The following is a 21,643-nucleotide window of genomic DNA, read 5'->3' as shown; positions in this document are numbered from 1 at the left end:
TTAAAATTTCGATCATAAGATTACAAATTATGAAACTATTACAATTTAAATCTAATTAGATTACATATCGGTCATCCATCAGTTCAATCGGTTAGTCTCAGGTTTTAGTGATTTTTTAATATGAATATTTTAAAAACATAAATTAAATTGTCAGATCTCCGGATTAACCGGTATAATCACAATCGGGTTGAATTTAAAAATACTGATTTAAATGCAAAAATATTTTAAATACACACTCTTTAAAAATTACCAAAATATTTGTTAAATTATTAGTGAAATTTTTCATCGTAAAATATTTCGCGCTTCAAAAGCGCGGGTCAAAATCTAGTTGTGGTTATATTCTTTACACATATATGAGATATATACCAAAAACCCATTAGACTTTAAATATGCAAAACAAAATTCGACGACTCAAGAGTCTCAAAGCAAAGAGCAATAAAGTTATCACACACCACACATTCACATGTATAAATACACAAAACCCCAATGGACTTGTTCAATTTCTCTTCTCAACTTTTAGACTATTCTTTTTTTTTTTCTAACTTAACTTTTAGACTATTCTTCCAACATATCTACACAACTAGTGAAGAAAAGAAAAAGACATGGGGTTTGTGCTTTGCCGGAAAACGATGACCAGAATGATGTTGCTGCTAATCGTAACAATGACATGGCTCGTAGCCGGAGACGCAGAAGGCACGAAGCCAGAGGAACGACTGTTCAATATAGAGAAGCTGGAGATGTTCGTTGATGAGCTTCCTCATATTCCCACTCTTCATGGCTTCCACATCGTCAATGGCGTCCTTAAACCCAAATCTCTTCAAATCGGCATGTTCTTCAAGAAATGGGTATTTTGTTTTATTTCTTTCCTTTTTCTTGTTTTCTTGAAGCTATTTTTGGTATTGTTATTAAATTTGATTTACTGTCAAGTCTTTCGTGGGAAACCAGATCATCTCCATTTATGTCGTGAGGCTATATAATTGGCCAAAATATATAGATGGAAATATATAAATCCACCATTAAGTGATATATATATACATCTGTATTACATGCAAGAAAAAAGGCTAATTAGTTTTGAATTTGAACCCATTACCGACAAAATTAAAACTTGGTGATAATAGAGATTAGTGAGGCTAATCACTTTTTAGTTGGCTACGTCTCTTCGTTGGTAAAGTCATTAGAATAGATTCGTTTTCACTCTAATAACCAGGGTGTCTGGTCCAAGTAATACCTCCCTGAAAATAATACGGACCTTATAATATTATTAGTACCGACGAATCGATGCTCTTTCTTTTGAATGTAGTCTAATTTAATATTCTTTGCTCTCTTAGTCTTTGGACACTTGTTCTGAATAATTCTATGAACAATTTCGCATCTAGTATATTTTATTTTATTAACCAGGATGCCTGGTCCAAGTAATACCTCCCTGAAAATAATACAGACCAATAATCGTGTGACCAAACGAAAACAATCCGGTTCTGAATTTTTAATGATAATTTAAAGCATGTTCTATATTCATGTGACCAAACGAAAATAATTTAGTAGCAACTATCAAACCATGATTGATAGATTTAAGCTTTGTTTCAAACATTCCTCTTACCACAGGCTAGACACCACTTAGTTTAGTTAATTTTGTTCCAATTAATCTGTATATTCTTTGTTTTTCTTTTTGTTTTGATTAGAGCTTTAGAAACTTTTTTTTTGATCAAAGGAGCTTTAGGTTGCCCACTAACCATAGAATGTTGATTGCTTTTCTACCACTTTGCCTTAGCTAATTATGCTCTCTTTCTTTAAATTACTTAATTACTTTGCTAATTATTTGAATGATTTTGTATTTTGAATATTTTCACACTACAGAAATTCCACAGAGATTTGCCTGCCACGCCAGTGTTCGCATACGGTGTCTCGAAGCGCAAGGCAACAGTCCCCGGACCTACAATCGAAGCCGTTTATGGCGTCTCAACCCACGTGACGTGGCGAAACCACCTCCCTTCATCTCACATCCTCCCTTGGGACCCGACGATCTCCCCCGCCATCGCCAAACGCGGCGGCATCCCCACGGTGGTCCACTTGCACGGCGGAATCCACGAACCGTCCAGCGACGGAAACGCTGATTCCTGGTTCACAGCCGGGTTCAAAGAAACCGGAACCAAATGGACCAAAACCACTTACCACTACGTCAACGAGCAACAGCCTGGCAACATGTGGTACCACGACCACGCCGCCGGTTTGACCAGAGTCAACCTTCTCGCCGGTTTACTAGGTGCTTACATTCTCCGACGCAGCTCCGTCGAAACGCCTCTGAAGCTACCCACCGGCCGCGAGTTTGACCGGCCGTTGGTCGTGTTTGACCGGAGTTTCCGCAGAGACGGTTCGATTTACATGAACGCGACAGGGAACAACCCGACGATTCATCCGCAGTGGCAGCCGGAGTATTTCGGCGACGCGATCGTCGTGAACGGAAAAGCTTGGCCGAGACTAACCGTCCGCCGCCGTAAGTACCGGTTCAGAATCATAAACGCTAGCAACGCTAGATTCTTCCGGTTCTTCTTCTCCAACGGTCTCGATTTCATCGTCATCGGTTCGGACTCTGCTTATCTAGCTAAACCGGTTTCGACCGAAACGGTTCTCCTCGCTCCGTCCGAGATAGTCGACGTCGTCGTTGACTTCTCAAAGTCAACGTCGAAGACGGCGATCCTAGCCAACAACGCACCTTATCCTTACCCATCGGGAGACAATGTGACGGACGAGAACAGCAAAGTCATGAAGTTCATAATCAAACACAAATCAGAGACTGACACGTCAGTAATACCGAGAAAGCTGATCCAATACCCGCGTGCTGACGTGGCAAAATCGGTCCGAACGCGTTACATAGCTATGTTCGAGTACGTGTCGAGCACCGACGAGCCGACGCATCTATACATCAACGGTTTGCCTTATAACGCACCCGTAACGGAGACTCCAAAAATCGGCACGAGTGAGGTGTGGGAAGTGATTAATCTGACGGAGGATAACCATCCGTTACACATTCACTTGGGACTGTTCAAAGTGTTGGAGCAAACGGCGTTGGTGGAGACTGAGAAGTTCACGGACTGCATGACGGAGAAAAACGACGCGGTTAAGTGCCAGATCAGCAAGTACGCACGTGGGAATAAGACGGCAGTTACGGCACACGAGCGGGGATGGAAGAACGTGTTCAAGATGATGCCGGGACATGTGACGAAGATCCTCGTCAGGTTCTCTTACGTTCACTCCAACGAGTCTTACTCCTTCGACGCCACTCAAGAGCCAGGCTACGTCTACCATTGCCATGTAAGTTAGTTAATTAAAATTAAAATATTTAGTTTTCTTAATCTGTTTCCATGAAAGCTAATTATATATTTTTTTATTTGTAGATATTGGATCACGAAGACAATATGATGATGAGACCTTTTGAGATGGTCAAGTGATGCGATTTTTCAGGAAGATGGATAATACACGGTTATGTAAATGATATAAAATGATTGCATATCCGAGATGTCTTTGATAAAATATCAAAAATATTGTTTTCGTGTGGAACTTATATTTTGGTGGTGATATAATAACAACTAGATTTTGATCGAGAGGGGATCGTTTTTATTTTTATGTTTGTTTTTACTAAATGTTATATATGATTTTCAATGTGTGTATTAATATATAATATTTTAAGAAATAAAAATATGTTCAATTACATTAAATAACTTTTTTGCGAACTATACTAAATTATATAACCGATATTTATTAGACATCATATAAGCAAATCTAAATTTTTATAGTTAAATTTATGTACAAAATATCTAAAAAATAAATTTTCTAAACTAAAAGTTAAAAAATAGATAAATATGAGTTAGTATGTATTAAAAAATGATTTACATTAGTTATAACATTTGTTAAGAAAATAAAAATATTGTAGACAATTTATTCCATAGAATATTACATTTGTATAGTTATATCCATAATTTTCAAAATAGAAAAAGTATATAAAACAACTATTTTGACCGATTGTACATTTAACTTAATTAATATGAATAATGTTTAATTTTAATTGATTCTTGATTAACTTTCTAAATATTTTATTACTAAAGATTAGGAAAAATACTGAATATATGGATTTAAACTTGGTTACCAATTTTTCAAAAAACTATAGATTATTTTTGGAATTGTTTTAATTTTTCTAAAATACCTAGGAATGTGATCAAATTTGTAATAAATATTTATTTATATAAGTGAAATAATATATTATTTTTAAAATTTACCCATTTAAATATTTAATATGACATTTCTAAACACAATGATTTACAGTTCATTATTGAGTAATTTTATTTTGTCTAGTAAACCATCAATTGTATCATCCATACTTTTTAGAATATGACATGTATATCTGTACAAATGTATTTTAACTTTTTTATAGATCAAAATTTTATGATAATGTATAGTTGTATATACTATTTAAAATATATGGTGCTATATATTTTATATTTTCAACATTTATCATACTGAACTTACATTGGGTAATATTTAATGAAATATATGTAACATAATATACTTTTTGATCAAAAAAAAAGTTAACATAATATATTTATATATTATATAAAATGATTATTTTATGTGACTTTTATTTTTTAGTTATTACTAATTAAATAATAAAAGTATAATTACATAAATTTAAAAAACAATATTTTCCATTAACTATTTAAAGCTAGGTTTATTAATTATTTTCAAACGCACATAAATAATACAATAGGAAAAAATGATAGTACTGTAAAAAACAATGAATACTATTATATGTTAGATTTATTAATTATTGTTGCCATATTTTTTTAATTAGAATTCTATTTTGGAAATGCATTAATTAAACATAAAATACAAAAAAATCATAAAAAGTAAATTAATTAATAATTTCAGCGGCATATCGTTGTAAATAATTGTGAAAATCAAGGGGTATTTTATATTTGTACTCCTCTTTTAATAGATTAGATACTTATCTAGAATGTAATTGTCTCAGCTGAAGCATAGCTCTGAGAACAAAATATAAGTAAACCTTAGTCTGGTGTCTAAAAATGATTTCTTTTCTAAAAAGACACAAGCAACATAAAACCTTAACTATCAAATCGCACGTTAAAGTTGCGAGATCTTATATTTTTTCAGATTAGGTTATGTTTAATTCTACTATCGAGAACTTTAAGCACATGGTTTCAGATTTTTAGTTTTTTAAAAAGGCATTCAAATTTTAAAACATAGGAACATACAAATACATAGTTTAACAACCATAAGTTTGAGAAAGTATGATGAGGCAAGCCTCATATTTAGCCATAAGTACATTAGCTTAGTGAGACAAGAGAACAATGAAAAACCTAGAGAGTTGAAAGATGGTACCCACGGCCTCGTCCATGTTTACTCTTTCTTTGTATTGTTTTCCATTGTATATTTTTGGTGTGGTTTGATAAGTTTTTCATCTCCTGACATATTGAGGTTCGCCTTAGCTTCGCTCATAAACCCATCTCCATCATCTTGCTCAATTGGTTGATTAATTTGTTTGTGAGAAGGGCGGCCATGTATAAGAGAGTGCAAAGAGACCGATTTATTGTTTGTTGAAAAGCCAACTTGGCCTCAAATACATGAACGCCACCGGGAACAACCCGACAATTCATCCGCAGTGGCAGCTGGAGTACTTCGACGATGCGATCGTTGTGAACGGAAAAGCTTGGCCGAGACTAACCGTCAGCCGCCGTAAGTACCGGTTCAGAATCATAAACGCTAGCAACGCTAGATTCTTCCGGTTCTTCTTCTCCAACGGTCTCGATTTCATCGTCATCGGTTCGGACTCACACTTATTTAGCTAAACCGGTTTCGACCGTATCAGAGATCGTCGACGTCATCATCGTTGACTTCTCGAAGTCAACGTCAAAGACGGCGATCCTAGCCAACAACGCACCTTATCCTTACCCATCGGGAGACAATGTGACGGACGAGAACAGCAGTCATGAAGTTCATAATCAAACACGAATCAGAAACTGACACGTCAATAATTCCGAAAGAGCTGATACAATACCCGCGTGCTGACGTGTCAAATTCGGTCCGAACGCGTTACATAGCTATGTTCGAGTACGTGTCGAGCACCGACGAGCCGACGCATCTATACATCAACGGTTTGCCTTATAACGCTCCCGTAACGGAGATTCCAAAAATCGGCACGAGTGAGGTGTGGGAAGTGATTAATCTGACGGAGGATAACCATCCGTTACACATTCACTTGGGACTGTTCAAAGTGTTGGAGCAGACGGCGTTGGTGGAGACCGAGAAGTTCACGGACTGCATGACGGAGAAAAACGACGCGGTAAGTGCCAGATCAGCAAGTACGCGCGTGGGAATAAGACGGCGGTGACGGCACACGAGCGGGGATGGAAGAACGTGTTCAAGATGATGCCGGGGCATGTAACGAAGATCCCCGTTAGGTTCTCTTACGTTTACTCCAACGAGTCTTACTCCTTCGACGCCACTCAAGAGCCAGGCTACGTCTACCATTGCCATGTAAGTCAATAAAATATAATTTAATTAGTAATTGCTGTTAATCCGTTTTTTTCTTGGGAGCTAATTATATATTTTTGATTTGTAGATATTGGATCACGAAGACAATATGATGATGAGACCTTTTGAGATGGTCAAGTGATCCGATTTTCAGGAAGATAGATGCATGGTTATGTTATTCAACAGAAAACAACTTACCATTATGGAATGTGATATCTGATATGGGTAAAGGAGTTTAAATCCACAAAGAAATGATATTAAATGACTGCATATCCGAGATATATCCGATAAAATCTCAAAAATATTATTTTTGTAACCAGTGTGGAATTTAAAATTTGGTGGTGCTATAGCAACAATACTAATCCAAAATGTAATTGTCTCAGCTGAAGGATAAGCTCCGAGAACAAAATATAACCAAACCCTTAGTTTGATATCTAAAAATGATTTAAAAAAAAAATTAAGAAAAGATAAAGGGATAAATATGTTAATATTGCATCCCTATCTTTATGGGAATAGATATATATGTAATCTTTCTATATCTAGGATTAAGGGAAACTATCGTTGTATATATACTCATCTTCTATTGTGAATAAAGGCACGCTTTCATAAGATATTTCATGGTATCAGAGCATAACGATTCTGACCTAATTTTTCTAAACACCTTCTTCTAAAATCAACTTCTACGTCTACTACCATGGCCGATGGTGATTCATCATTGACTACTACTTCTACTACGGTGGCAACACCAACTTCGTCGCCATACTATCTACACCCCTCGGATAATCCAGGGGCTCTGATAAGCTCTGTTTTGCTAAACAATGAGAATTATTCGGAGTGGTCTACTGAGCTTCGAAACTCTTTGCAAGCGAAACAGAAATCCGGTTTCATTGATGGGACTATACCAAAACCTGCCACGGAGCCGGATCTCTCTCGATGGTTGGCAGCAAATTCTATGATTGTTGGATGGATCCGAACGTCTATGGACGCTAAGGTCCGCTCGACAGTTACCTTTGTTCCTGAGGCACATAAGCTTTGGGAAACTCTACGTCTACGTTTCTCTGTTCGAAACGGAACGAGGGTTCATCAGCTACAAGATGCGATTACAAATTGCAAACAGGATGGACAATCAGTTCTCGAGTACTATGGAAGACTTACTAAATTATGGGAAGAGTTGCAGAATCATAAAACAGGTCGACCGTGCACCTGCGCTGCAGCAGCTGACATAGAGAAGGAACGAGAAGATGCTCGTATTCATAAATTCTTGTTTGGACTGGATGATTCACGCTTCTCCTCTCTTCGTTCACGGATAACCGATGAGGAGCCGTTACCTGACATTAATACGGTCTACTCTCGTGTGATTCGTGAAGAACAAAACCTACTAGCAACCAAAGCAAAAGAACTTCGTTCTGATGCTGTGGGTTTCTCTGTCAAAACAGAGTCTACTAAAGAAAATTCTACCCCAACTACAGAAGCTACAACCTATCGTTCTCGTGACCCTTTGCGCACCTGCACACATTGTAGACGACAAGGTCATGAGGTCTCTGAATGTTTCTTGCTTCACGGGTTTCCTGACTGGTATCAGGAACAGTATCAACGCTCTAACAATTCTTCACCAGCACAAAGTGCTCGTGGTGGTAGAGGAGGACGATCAGGTGGAAGGGGACGCGGCCGTGGTCGTGCATCACACACAACGGCGTCTTTGAACAATGACCAGATTGCCTCGTTGATTACTCTGCTCCAGAATCAACAATCTAATCTATCCTCGGAACGGTTGTCGGGTAAAACAAATATTTCTGATGCTATTATTGATACAGGTGCTTCTCACCATATGACTGGTGATTTATCTCTTCTACATGATGTCTCGGATATTCACCCATCATCAGTCACATTCCCGAATGGCCAGAGATCGAAAGCCACTAAATTTTCATAAGATATTTCAAAAGAGACGATCAACATCAGACATTAAATATCAAATCTCACATTATAGTTGTGAGAACTTATATTGTATTTCCGATTAGGTTTTGTCTAATTCTATTATTGAGAACTTATATTGTATTTCCGTGGTTTTCTGATTTTCTTGTATATATAGATTACGAGACCAATTTCATATGAGACTATACGTGTAATAATAAGATCATGGTGACCCTGTAGGAATCTTGAAAAGCTAGAGATTTACGGTGACAAATCAAAGTGTTCGTCCTGATATTGTATTCCGGATTATGTTAAGTTTATGATGAGTACTTTACAAATTTCTAGTGATTTCGTTTTTGTGAATTTGAACTATATTATACAGCTAAAGCGATCGAGTCACTTGGATTGATCGTTCAGAAAGCAAGAAGCCACTTCTCATTAAGATCAAGACGATGATGGATGACCAATCTCAGCAACTAATGAAAACCAATGCCAAACTTAGAAAACATATATAACACAAAGAGAAAAATACTAAAACTTGAGAAATTCAGCAAAATGAATCCTTGAAACCAACCTGTCAACATTTTATATTCCTGTATCATTATGAGTCTCTAGGTTCCCGTATCCGATACTTGAGCTTACGTGTTATATTGTAATACATTATTGTGTTTCAGTCGACCATTAGACATATAGAGCATCAGTAACGTTGGGATTATTCTCAACCCTCGTCTCTCTCTTTATTATATCAACTAGTGATATTCCGGCGCTACGCGCCAGATTTATATATTTTTTCTTATTTAAATTTATAATTTATTATATGGTTTTAGTAAAGAAAATATGTAAAATAAAAATATGTAAAAAATAATATTTTCTGATCTTTTTTATAATGATTAACGACCATAATATATTATTTTGTTTGAAGTTATTTAGTTCAAAGTAAAATAGCATAAGTAGTTGTTACTAATCGATTTAACAAAAATAGAATAAAAATTAATAGTCGTAAAAAAGTTATTTTAGTTGGAATTTTAAATACTCGTATCATAGACTGAGCTTTCTTTCAAAAAATATTTAAAAGTGTTAAATCTGAGAAAGTTGATTAACTCATGTAGAAGCACCACCTGAAAAAGAAAATGACGCATAAGAAAACTGCTACTTTAAAAGTAAGCAATTATTAACTGGTAAACTGAAATAAGAAAGCGGTGTAGCTTCCCATTAATCAACAACATATCAACCCCGATATCTTTTTCCTTTCTTAACATTTCAAGCTTGCCAAAATTGTTGTAGCCTAGTTTGAACATCTCTACACTGATTTGTCTTTAACTCCGAGCAATGAAACTGGAAATTCGACAATGATTGAATTGGAAAAAGTAAAAGGAGTATCATCCGAACTCTCACACCATCTATACATATACAATGAAACTGAGAAAGCAGGAACTAAAGAAGCATTCAATAGGAGATGGTGGGATGAATGTGATTTCTGGATTGATTATATAAATGATTACGTCGATTGCGTTAAAGAATGAGAATTGTAGGGGCTATATTCTCCATCGTCAACATCAAATACAAAAAAATTCTATAAACCAGTGTTTTGAAACCCGACCCGGACACTGAATCAGATGATTTACCGAATCACTGGATCATTGGATTAACCGCAGATGAATTGCGGGTTAATAAATAAATTAGTTTTATTATATAATAATATATTAGCTATGAAAACAAATATATACATAAACTAAAGTTAAGAATTTTAAGTGTACATACAAAATATTAAGAAATAATTTAGACTATTTAAAAAAGTTGTAACATAAGAATTATGACATCTAAAAAAGTCATGACATTTTCCAATCCAAAAAACCAGAATTAAAACATTATTGTAATAAATTGTCAATAACAAAAATAAACTAACATCATATCACATCAACTAATTTTGTTTTTTTCTAAATTTTAAAACTTACCAACAATTTTTTTTCTAAATTTGTCACTTCATCATTTTTGGGATATTTTTCAGTAAGAGCATTCTCTAATTTATTATAATCAATCTCGCCAGGTTTTTCTTCTTCAACAATCCAAACTCTGTTTTGTAATTCATACGATCATATGATTTTATTTTTTTTTGATCCGTAAATTAAAAATGTAATGATTTGTATTAAATTAAATTTTTTAAAAAAAATTTACTCATCTTTCTTGCCAAAGTAAATTGTAGTGTAGGGGAATAATAAGTCTCATCGTGTTTCAGTCTGTTTTACGGACGTGCAGCTCAAGCACAATCATGACTCACTTTTTTGCAAACGTAAATTGTAGTGTAGAAGAAGAGGAAGACGACAATAAAACTGAAATTTCAAAATTTTAATTAGAAATTTAGAATAATAAAAAGTTATCTATTGGTTTAACCAGTGCTGGAATAAAACCCAAACTCGATTTCTATTGGGTCACAGATTTATCAGTTCAATTTCGGATCTGGATCAGATTCAAAACACTCTTATAAACCCTTGGACATGTATCAAGAAAAGTTTAACCCCCTTTCCCCCATTTATTTCACAATTAATACCAAAATTCATTAAAATTAAGTTGAGAAAATATTTTAATTATTAAAAAAAAAATGCCACATGGCATTTTTCCCCCGAAGGAGATAAAAAAGTCTACTTTATTAGTATAGATATTTTAACAAAATAAATTATTTTTTATTTATTGTGTTCAAAAGAAAAAAAATATTTTTTAAAATATTACACCACTAAAAACTTGAAGCATGTAGAATTAGTTTTCTTCTTTTCTCCTACATCCTATCTTTTTGAATTATATTTTTAATATTTTTAATAGTAAGAGACTTGGTGAGGTATCTTCACTGCTGACGTATCTAAGAGTATCAACAGTTAAAACACCTTTCTAAATTTTGTCATCATTTTTAATAATAGAAAAAAAGAAATGAGAGTGCAAAGTGAGAAGAAGCGTTGCTTCATGAAAAGACTCTTAACACACTGTTAAGGTACTCATTTGTCTATGTGTCACTCCGTCAGTTACTTAACCTTTTACTTGAAATTTAATTATGTAAAGTATTATAACAATGCTAAACTCATTAGATACATAATTGAGACAGTTACTAAGGGAAATATATTTTACCTGAGTTTCTTAACATTTTGTTAGAATAAAACAAAAGAAAAAGTTTGAAAAAATGTGGAGAGAGATGAACTGAAAGTACCCTGCAGACAATCTCATCAAACAAATTATAGATACTTTTTGCATACGTGCCATTGTAAAAATAGCTTAGGTTTTTTTTTGGTCAAAATTTTAGTTATGAATTAAGTTATATTTCTTAGATACTAATAGTAAGATATTTAGAGCATCCGCAACAGGTGTCCTTAAGGAAGAATCCTTAGAGACAAAATAATTAAATAATCGGTAGGTTCCACAAAAAATTAAGGATTCGATCCTTAAAATCCTTAAATAAGGACCAGTCCTTAGGGAATCTTTAACATGTGTCGGTCCGCGATTGGTTGATATATTCTTTTTTATTTTTTTTATTTTAATCTGAAAAAAAAATAATCATTAAAAATTCAAAAAATACTATTCCTAAGAACTTCTCTTGAGACCCATTTTTGCGGGTGCTCTTACCAATGGGAATGCTCTACGAGTCCCAACGGAGGTATGCAACCACAAGGGGCGGAGGTAGGCAGAGGTATTTGGAAGGTAAGAGGGTCAGTTGACCCTACTAAAATTTAATTAATCATTGTGGTTTGTGAAGGTTTTATAACATTGACCCCATTAAAATTTTGTTATTGACCCTGTATAATTTGAAACCTACGTTATTACAACTGAAAATGATATATATTTTAAATGTAAGAGCATCCTTATCTCTTCATGCGTTTCTAAAGGGGGCGGGGGAGGGCTCACAATTTTGGTGACAACGTCACTTATTTGGGGAAGAAGAAGAAAACGTATTCAGTGGTGTTTTGTGGATCCCACAACACGTAGCGGTCCGCGATAGATTCTGTTTTTATTTTATTTTTTTTAATCCAAAAAAATAAAAAGAATAAATAAAAATTAAAACCTTTATCTGTTTCTAGGATAAGGATGCTCTAAGAAAACTTATGTAAGGAATTTCAACTTTAACTCTGATTGAAAAAGTTTCTAGTTCAACCATTGGTAACCACAGTTTGTAATTATCAAAAAGTTAACAAATTGGAAAAAGTAGAAAAAAAGAAATGATTGGTTGTTGGTTAAGAGCTTCAACAAAAAAAGATAAGATACTTTTCTTACATTTGTTGCATTTTTATTGGTTCATATTAATTTTGTCATTTGAAATTTAACTATTAACTAATTTAATATTGTAAGAATTTTTTAGAACATCTCCAAACTCCATTTTCCACTAAAATCATTTCTAACTCCACTCCAAAACTCACTCCAAAATAGAATAATAGACATGATTATTTTAAATATGGAGTAAACTAATTAATTATCTTAAAATGTAATTCAGTATTTATTTATAAAATGGTTATCCACATTTAAGTATTTTCATTTTTAATAAAATATTATTATAAATAGTTATATTAATATTATTTTACTATATATGTTATAAAATTTACTGTTAATATTTCTTAATTATATAAATAACCATCTAATGAACTATTTTATGCAACAGAATATATAATATAAAACATAAAAGTTTATTTATATAATAAAAATTTAATTGTGGTTAATATTGTATTTAATATAAATGTTATAAGAAAATAATCTGTTTACGGGTCCTATAATACATTTAATAGGGTTGATATTGGGTAGGTGGTAAGTGATTATACAACATCCCTCGTACTCCAACCACCAGTCAATTCAACTGAATACTCATGTTTCTTCGGTCTTATCTGTGTCCTGCACCCACACGTTGTAGTTTGTCCCTTTCTTTCAATTTATCGTTTCTCAATAATTTGACATTTCTCTAGAACTTCCGGATACTAATCAAATATCTATATACCCAATTAATTTTGAGCCACTTACAAAATATCTTCTTATACTCATTATTTTATTTTCTGAAATATCTTTTTTTCTGTTTATGGCTGAAATAATTGGACAAAATATATGTCTAATGAATTGATTTTGTAATTCTGCTTATATTTCTACCAATTGTATTTATTTTGCCAATCCACAATATTTTTTTGTCATTTAATAAAATTTTAGTGACTGGATATAAAATTATGTTTTGTCAATTCACAATTTTAACAGATATTTGGTATTAAATAATTTTTTTGATTAACAAATTTATTTTTTTAACGAAAAAGATAATTGATCAAATCAAATTTTATATTAATGTAAAGTTGCTAGTTCGCAAAGTTATCTGTCTAGGTAAAGATCTTTTATTTTCGACACTATCAAAACCATATATAGTTGGCCAGAAAGTATGTACTTCTTGTAAAAGAATATGGATAAGAGAGACTAGAGAGGTTTGGATTGGAATGGTATAGGTAAGACATATTAAATGCGAACTCTTTCCACATTTATGATTCCACGGATCAGTGAAAAGCATCACCGTGGTAATGTGTAATGTCTATTAGAATTGAATAAACGTGGGACCATTTAACACATATCATGATGTGTTCTACTTCTTCTTCCTCGTCCAACTATTATTAATTTGACCATGCATGCTTCTCTCAACCCACCGGTCCAAGTCAAACTACTATCCATATAGCTAACATCCCCTATATATCATTCTTGTAAACAACTTCACAATCAATCAACTAACAATAGAACCTACCAGTCTCTCCTTTGAAGAAGACATGAACAAAATTCGCCACCACGCTCTTTCTCGACCTTCCGGTAACGTTTCTTGTTCAATATCGTGTATTTGCTTTCATATGATCAAATTAATTTTCTTTTGGTAAAAATATGATCAAATTATTCATAAATAAAGATCGGTATAGAAGTCATAGATTACATATATGTACATGTGCATGAGTGAGTTTGCAACTATATATGATCATTTTACTTTGTGAAATTTAATCCCTGATCCTTGTTTTAGGAATGATACACCGTGCCAAGAGGTATAGAATAAGAGGGAGAAAGTACGCAAAGCCAGAACTTAAACAAAGCAACTTTTCAAAAGATGAGGACGATCTCTTCCTCAAGCTTCATGCACTTCTTGGCAATAGGTTTTCATTCTGCCTTCTTTAGTTCAATTTCGAGCGTTATTACAAAAAAATACCATAATGTGAATGTTTGTAATAATAAGATTTTGATGGTACGTTCTCAGATGGTCATTGATAGCGGGAAGATTGCCTGGACGAACCGACAACGAAGTAAGAATCCATTGGGAAACTTACTTAGAGAAGAAACTAATGAAAATGGGAATCGATCCAACCAATCATCGTCTCTACCATCACACCAACTACACTTCTAGACAATACATCAATTCCTCGCATAAGGAACATGAAACCGATATTATTAGTGATCAATCTTCTTCGGTATCCGAATCATGTGATGATATGTCACTATTACCCGTTTCAAGAACCATTTGCTCTGAGGATAATGCTAGTGCCGGACATAACTGGTTGCCTGACCTCAACATCGGTCTCGTCCCGATGAAGACAGTGAATTCTTTGCCAGGTGGCTCCCTTCAAGAACCTAGCGAATCCTCTAACCATGGTTCAGCGAGTCAAGAAACACTTCTTCTTTTCCTGTAAAAGGAAAATATTGTGAGATTAAGGAAAACTCTTAGTCGAAGTCCTATTTAAATTGTGTATGTGTTTGTACACATCTTCATATATACCTACTACTTGATATTAAAATGATTTTTGAAAATTTGAATCCCTAATTGGACCGGCTGATTTGCATCAGACTAGTTGATCAACTATTTCTCTTAACCAAATGCCCGGTTTCTTTTCGTGTGGAACCATTGGCATAAGTTAACCGTTGATAACCGGTGAACGGTTCAATAACGCCTAAAGATGTTAGCTATCAGAGAAAAGAAAATGCGATGCACGTCCACGACAGTAATGAACTAACTCACTCATTTTTTGTCATCAATGAACTAACTCACTTGAAATGGAGAAGTATGTTCATCTTCTTCCAAACAATGCTTCTCTTTTTTTCACAAAAAAAAAACAATACTTTTCTCTTTATGCAAAAGCAATTTTAAGTCTCCTAGCAAAAAGAAATCTATCTTTTTTTTTGGAAGAATGTTAGTTAAAAATCTTTTTACAACATATGTGGTCTTTTATCAAGACTTTAAGTTTCTTTTGAAACTTAAAAAACAAATTGAAAAAGGAATCTGTCACAACTAATATTGAGTTTTTTATTCCTTAATTAAAAGACTATAGCTCAATCAACTAACTAATTATTTACCCTAATATAAAAACAATCTAATTTTATTAACGTAAATTGAGTTTTTATGAGTAATTAATCAACTATAACTAATTCTTGACCCAAAAATAAACTAACTATTTTGATTAATTTGTTTTTTTTTTTTGCAATATATATATGTAGCACGTACGTATTCTTGCGTTGAGGAACTGAAATAGCATTACATGTCGACATGAAAAACAGTGTGCGTAATTTTTTACAAAAAAAAAAAACAGTGTGCGTAATCATCATTTGAGATTAAACACACTAAAAGTTTGGTTTGGTGACTTGGTGTGTCTATTAGGACCACGACACACATCTCTGGTAACAGTTTCTTTTTGGTGTCAAGAGAATCTTTGGTAAAAAAGTTAGACCAAACCTGTAAATAGAATGAGACGATAGACAGGTCCTTTTGGTAAAATGTTTGCTGCATATAGCACAATCTAGATGAACTGATCAGAGAGTCCTCTTGATGAAATTTCGACCATTATGCATAAATGATTTATTTTTGCTAAACTGTAAATTTTATATTAATGAAAGGTAGATTGTACAAACGATCAATCTAAAATCTGTTCTATCAAGGCAAAATGAAACAAAAACAAGATAGAACAGTGATGGGGTTGGCACCCTAAGATTATATGCATAAATGATTAGCAACTGTTGCACACATAATAAATTTATTATTAAGATTCATAATATTCTGATTATTAATCGAGAAATTCACTACCAATATTCTGATTATTAATTGAGAAATTTTTGGATTCACCAACCAATAGGATTTCGTTATTTTATATTCAATATCTTTTAGAAAAGTAAACAAAATATTATCAAGCTATGTTATATTTTTAAAATTAAAAATAAAATAATAATAAGAAATAACAGTGGTAGCAAACAAAAATGTTTTTAAAAAATATTTTTAATACCGTCAGTAAAATACTAAATCCTAAATTTTTGGGTAAACCTTAAATCTTAGGGTTAAACTTTTGGATACACCCATAGGTCTTATCAACCAATAAGAATTTTTTTCATATATTCAATATCTTTTAAAAATGAAATAAAATATCGTAAAATTTTATTATGTTTTTAAAATTAAAAATAAAATAAAAATTTTTGTTTACAATATAATTTCATCCAAGAATTACTCTTATTAATTATATACGTACTAAAGATATAAAATAGCGGATCAACATAGCTGATGTCTTAAGCATGGAAACTGTAAGAGAGACATAAGCTCCTAGTATCCCAAACACCAAACTGCAGGGTGTAATGGACCGAGCATTTTATTTGGTAAACATTTTATTTCTGATTGGTTGGATCTATTACCTATTATTTTCTTTTTTCTTGGTAACAATGTTAAGAAATAACCTAGTGGCATTATATTTGTGAGGAAATGCATAATGTAGTCATAGTCTGTGTCTATTATGTCTTTCAAATGAGTTTGTCTTGGATCTTCCAAAGAAAATCTAAAAGGTACTCTATTTAATAATGTGGCCCTAGAAAATCACAAAGTACTTTTACAATAGATATTTTTCCGAAAAAGTGTTAAAGACAGAAAAAGATTTCTAAAAGTAACAAATCAATGATAAAATATTTATGATTCACATAAGAAATTATTAAGAAAAGAAGGATAGCTATAATCACAGAGGAAAATATATATAATTTCACCTTTTGGCATAGTGTAAGCCAGAAAAAGTAACAAATCAATGATAAAATAACTTATAATTACACATAAGAAGTTATCTAAGAAAAGAAGGACAGCTATAATTACAAAGGCAAAGATTTTGTTTCACATTTTGGCTTAGTGTAAGCCAGATCATATACCAAGAAAAGACATTTCAATACAATGCATCTAGCATAATACTTACCAAATGATTCATGAATCACAAGTGAAATGTTATCTTACTTGCTTTCTCATATAGAAAAATAACTAATTTGACTTTTTATTACCATTAAAGACTTATATGTCACATATTTGGCTGATTCTCTTCTTTTAGTCCTCATACTATCCATTAAATATTTATATGCAAGTCATCTTTACAGCCAAGCACACAATAAACCATTCCTGTATATAAATATCAAAAGTGTTATGAACCGACTGGTTCAGATGGATGTTTATCCAAAAGATACTTACTGGGCTTTGGCCCATTAGTGGTCCATCTTGTAACCAGCCCATTAGGGTTTCAGACATTGTAACTCCCTATATAAGGAGCTCATATTCGACATTAATAATATACACATTCACAACACGTTATCAGCACGAGCTAAGCTCAAAACCCTAACAAAATTCGTAGGTCACCAAAACCTTAAAAACTAGCCGCATCTTAAAACAGTCATATCTCCCTAACCGTAACGACCTAGACGGCGAGCCACCTATCAATCTGAAGATCTCGACGAGACGAAGCCATCGCCGCTAACCTCGCGAGGATCCGATCTCAGACGCGTCGGCACGCTCTGTTTTAGTACGCGCCGTCAATTGCTCAAGAACCCTAATTTTGACGCAACTTCAAATAGATCGTTCTCTCAAACCATAACGATCCAGACGACGTGCGACATACCAATTTGAAGATCTTGAAGAGAAGAATCCATAGCCGCAAACCTCGCGTCGATCAGATCTCAGATGCCCCGCCAAGCTCTGTTTTAGTGCGCGCCGTCAATTGCACAAGAACCCTAATTTTGACTCAACTTCAAATTGATCGTTCTCCCAAACCGTAACGATCCAGAAGACGTGCGACATATCAATTTGAAGCTATTGAAGAGGAGAATCCAACGCCGTAGACCTCACCTCAATCCGGGATCAGACGCGTTCTCTATGACAGCTACAAGCCGCGCCGTCAAAATCAGAAATAAACCTAAGGCTGCAAACTTTTCTCTCTAGTGTTGTTTACAGCCGATTATCTTTGATCTTACTAACTCTTTTTGATAAATTTGTTTAAGGAAAACAAAGGATCCCACTAAGATCAATTGAGGTTAATATTTCCAAAGGAACCAAAGAGCGAATCGAGTTAATCCAAAGGTAAGTCATCAAACTCTAATTTTGATTGATCCGATTTTTATGAAAAATGTTTGAAGTTGAGATTAGAACTTTAGAGAACTCGTATACTCTGGTTGATTGAATCATTAGGTTGCTAGATTTGATATAACAAATTTGTTTAATAAACAAACCCTAAAGTTCATGAAATTTAAAACTTATAAAACCCCAAACCGAATCGGATTATGAAACTCTTTAAACCATATCCAATTATTAAACCCTAAAATCTAAACCGGATTATGAAACTTATAAAAACCAAATCCGAATTGTGAAAACATTAAACCAAATCAGTTTATAAATCCCTAAACCAATCGATAGTATAAACCCTAATTTGGTTGATAGACCAAATCAAAAATTAGAAAGTTTCCATTTTTAGAAAGTTTCTATTTTTAGAAAGTTTCCATTTTTAAAAAGTTTTCTTTTATAGAATTTTTTTTTCTGGAATTTCCATTTCATAGAATTTTATGGAAAACTTCTCTAAAATTAGATTTTAAAATCAGTCTCTCGGAACATATTACTAAGATCTAACTAGAGAAACACTAAATATTTTAGATGTCGAATTCCTCCATCATAATCTCAGGAGAAAACTATTTGCAATATGTGCAATGGGCACAAGATATTAAAACCACACTTGAGTCTGATGAACTCAGTGAATGCATCACATATGATAGCATTGCAAGAGAACTCCTGAACACTCGCCATCATATTTGTGAAAAACTCAAAAGTCTATATCTGACTGATGATCCCTCAAAGCTTTGGACAGATCTAGAAAATAGAAATTGTATCCAAGAGGTTATACATACCAAAGCTTTACGAGAATCGATCAACCTCAGATTCCGAGACTATAAAATTGTGGAAGAATATAACTTTGCCTTACTCAAAATAGTTTTCGAAATGAAACTATGTGGTGAGGTAGTGACTGATGAAGATATGTTGGAAAAGACATTCTCCACCTTTCACCCTACCAACTTATTGTTACTGCAACAATATAGAGAAATGGGCTTCACTACCTATACATCTCTAATAGCAAGATTGTTGCAAGCTGAGCAAAATCATGAATGCTAATGAACAGTAGTGAAAGAGAGTTTACGAGGCCAACTCCATTACCACCAGCTAATGCACTACCAGCCGAAAGGGCTGATCTAGAAACCAACCGTGTCAAGAGAGGATATGGACATGGGGGATGGTCTAAGTTGTGCAATAATTGTGGAATGGACAACCATTTGGCTAAGAGATGCAGAACTCCTAAGTATCTAGCTACTCTTTATCAGCAAAGCTTTAAAAGAAAAGCTAAGATGGTTCAGAAAGATGAAGGAAAATTGTCAAAGATGTTCTCATGGATCATGACAAGTGTGATCGTATGGATCACAAGAAAGGATGATCCAACAAAGCATAAGAGAATAGATCACCATATGGAGTAAGACATGTTGACTCGACATCAAGCCCTTAGTGTTCTTACTTAGTTATTTCACACCTTATTATTTTTCTTTTAAACATTATTCACTTCCTTTGGTTGCTATCTTTGAAAGAATCAATAAATAAAAGTTTTTATATCATAAACAAAACGTCCATTAATGTGAATACCCTTATGATGTACAGTGGATTAAACCACATACATCTTAAGACACAAAATCCATGACCAAATATCCTATTGCCTCAAAGGTACACAAAGAGAGGACGTGTACAATATAGAGGTCGTGTGCATTGTATTCACATTTGAGGCTATGTACACAAAGAGATGACGTGTACAATAATCATTCTTATAAGTGAAAGACTTAAGTATTGATGAATGGATAGTTTCATAATGAATCCATGGGCAAAATAAACAAAGTGTTTCCTTAAAGAGAAACCGCCCAAAGAAGATTGTATGATGGCAAAGACTACAAGTCTTGGTAAAAGCTAAGTGAACTCACGTCTAAAAGTATTCAAATATGATATGTCCATGGGGATAAGTGTTAATCACTCCATGTAACATGGACATACACAATATTGAAACATCAAAGAGTTCACAAGAACAAAGATAGACTTATCCAATTTGGATTAAACCAAAGATAAAGGAAAACATGTTACTTCAAAACGTCCAAGTGAATATAGATTAAAGTGCTCACGTCTCAAAAGGGTTTGATAAACATTATATGATCATGGAGAATGTAGAAAACATCTCATGACTCAATGTAGACGTGAAAATTCACAATGAAAGGAAAAGAATAGAAAAGAAGTAAACTAAAGGCAAAGGAAAAGGTCCCTTATAAATCGCCTTAAAGACTACATGTCTTGATATATGCCAATGAACTCACGTCCAAGTGCTTCATAAGCATGAAATGTCTATGAGGGTAAGTGTATAGCACTCCATGATACATGGACATACATAAGAATAGACGTGGATGAGAAGTAAAAGAAAGATGTTTCACCATACAGTTGAAACTAAGAGCAAAGAAATGAGTTCCTTTCAAAGAAAAGACTATATGTCTTGATATGTTCACATCCTAAGCACTCAAAGAGTATGATATGTCCATGGGGGAAGAATAAGAATAAAACACACCTTTTATTCTACATGGACATACACACACAGAAGTGAACATTGATACACATCCCATTAACTGAAACGGGTCAAAGGCCAGACACACCTCATCTTAGCACATAAAGAAGTGCCACTTATAAATTCTATCGCTCCACCACAGAAATATAAGATGAGAGGATGGGAATATATGTTGGATATTATATAAGTTCCCCACGTTTCTAAGTACCTTGAGCCATCCACGGACAAGTTGTTTAAAGGCTAGGTACACGGATAGTTACCTCAGTGAATCCGAACATCCAACATTAAAGGGAAGC

General features: G+C 33.7%; 2 protein-coding genes and 1 pseudogene across 2 annotated transcripts; all 3 read left to right on the top strand.

Annotated features, from left to right (window-relative positions):
- Positions 1 to 492: 492 nt before the first annotated feature.
- Positions 493 to 3,595, top strand: LOC108828126 (multicopper oxidase LPR2). The gene is made up of 3 exons (XM_056995320.1): positions 493 to 845; positions 1,855 to 3,309; positions 3,393 to 3,595. The coding sequence occupies exons 1-3, from the start codon at positions 603 to 605 to the stop codon at positions 3,444 to 3,446; spliced, it is 1,752 nt and encodes a 583-aa protein (XP_056851300.1). The 5' UTR covers positions 493 to 602; the 3' UTR covers positions 3,447 to 3,595.
- Positions 3,596 to 5,633: 2,038 nt separating this feature from the next.
- LOC108824533 (multicopper oxidase LPR2-like) lies at positions 5,634 to 6,751 on the top strand (annotated as a pseudogene).
- Positions 6,752 to 14,463: 7,712 nt separating this feature from the next.
- On the top strand, positions 14,464 to 15,203 carry LOC108824531 (myb-related protein 308). Its single transcript, XM_018597965.2, has 2 exons — positions 14,464 to 14,591; positions 14,693 to 15,203. Exons 1-2 carry the CDS (start codon positions 14,464 to 14,466, stop codon positions 15,120 to 15,122), a joined length of 558 nt encoding a protein of 185 aa, XP_018453467.2. The 3' UTR covers positions 15,123 to 15,203.
- Positions 15,204 to 21,643: the final 6,440 nt, after the last annotated feature.

Source organism: Raphanus sativus, chromosome 9, assembly GCF_000801105.2.
Source record: "Raphanus sativus cultivar WK10039 chromosome 9, ASM80110v3, whole genome shotgun sequence".
Taxonomy (NCBI): Eukaryota; Viridiplantae; Streptophyta; class Magnoliopsida; order Brassicales; family Brassicaceae; genus Raphanus; species Raphanus sativus.
Note: the sequence above shows the minus strand (reverse complement) of the source record. Positions and strands in the feature narration are given on the sequence as shown.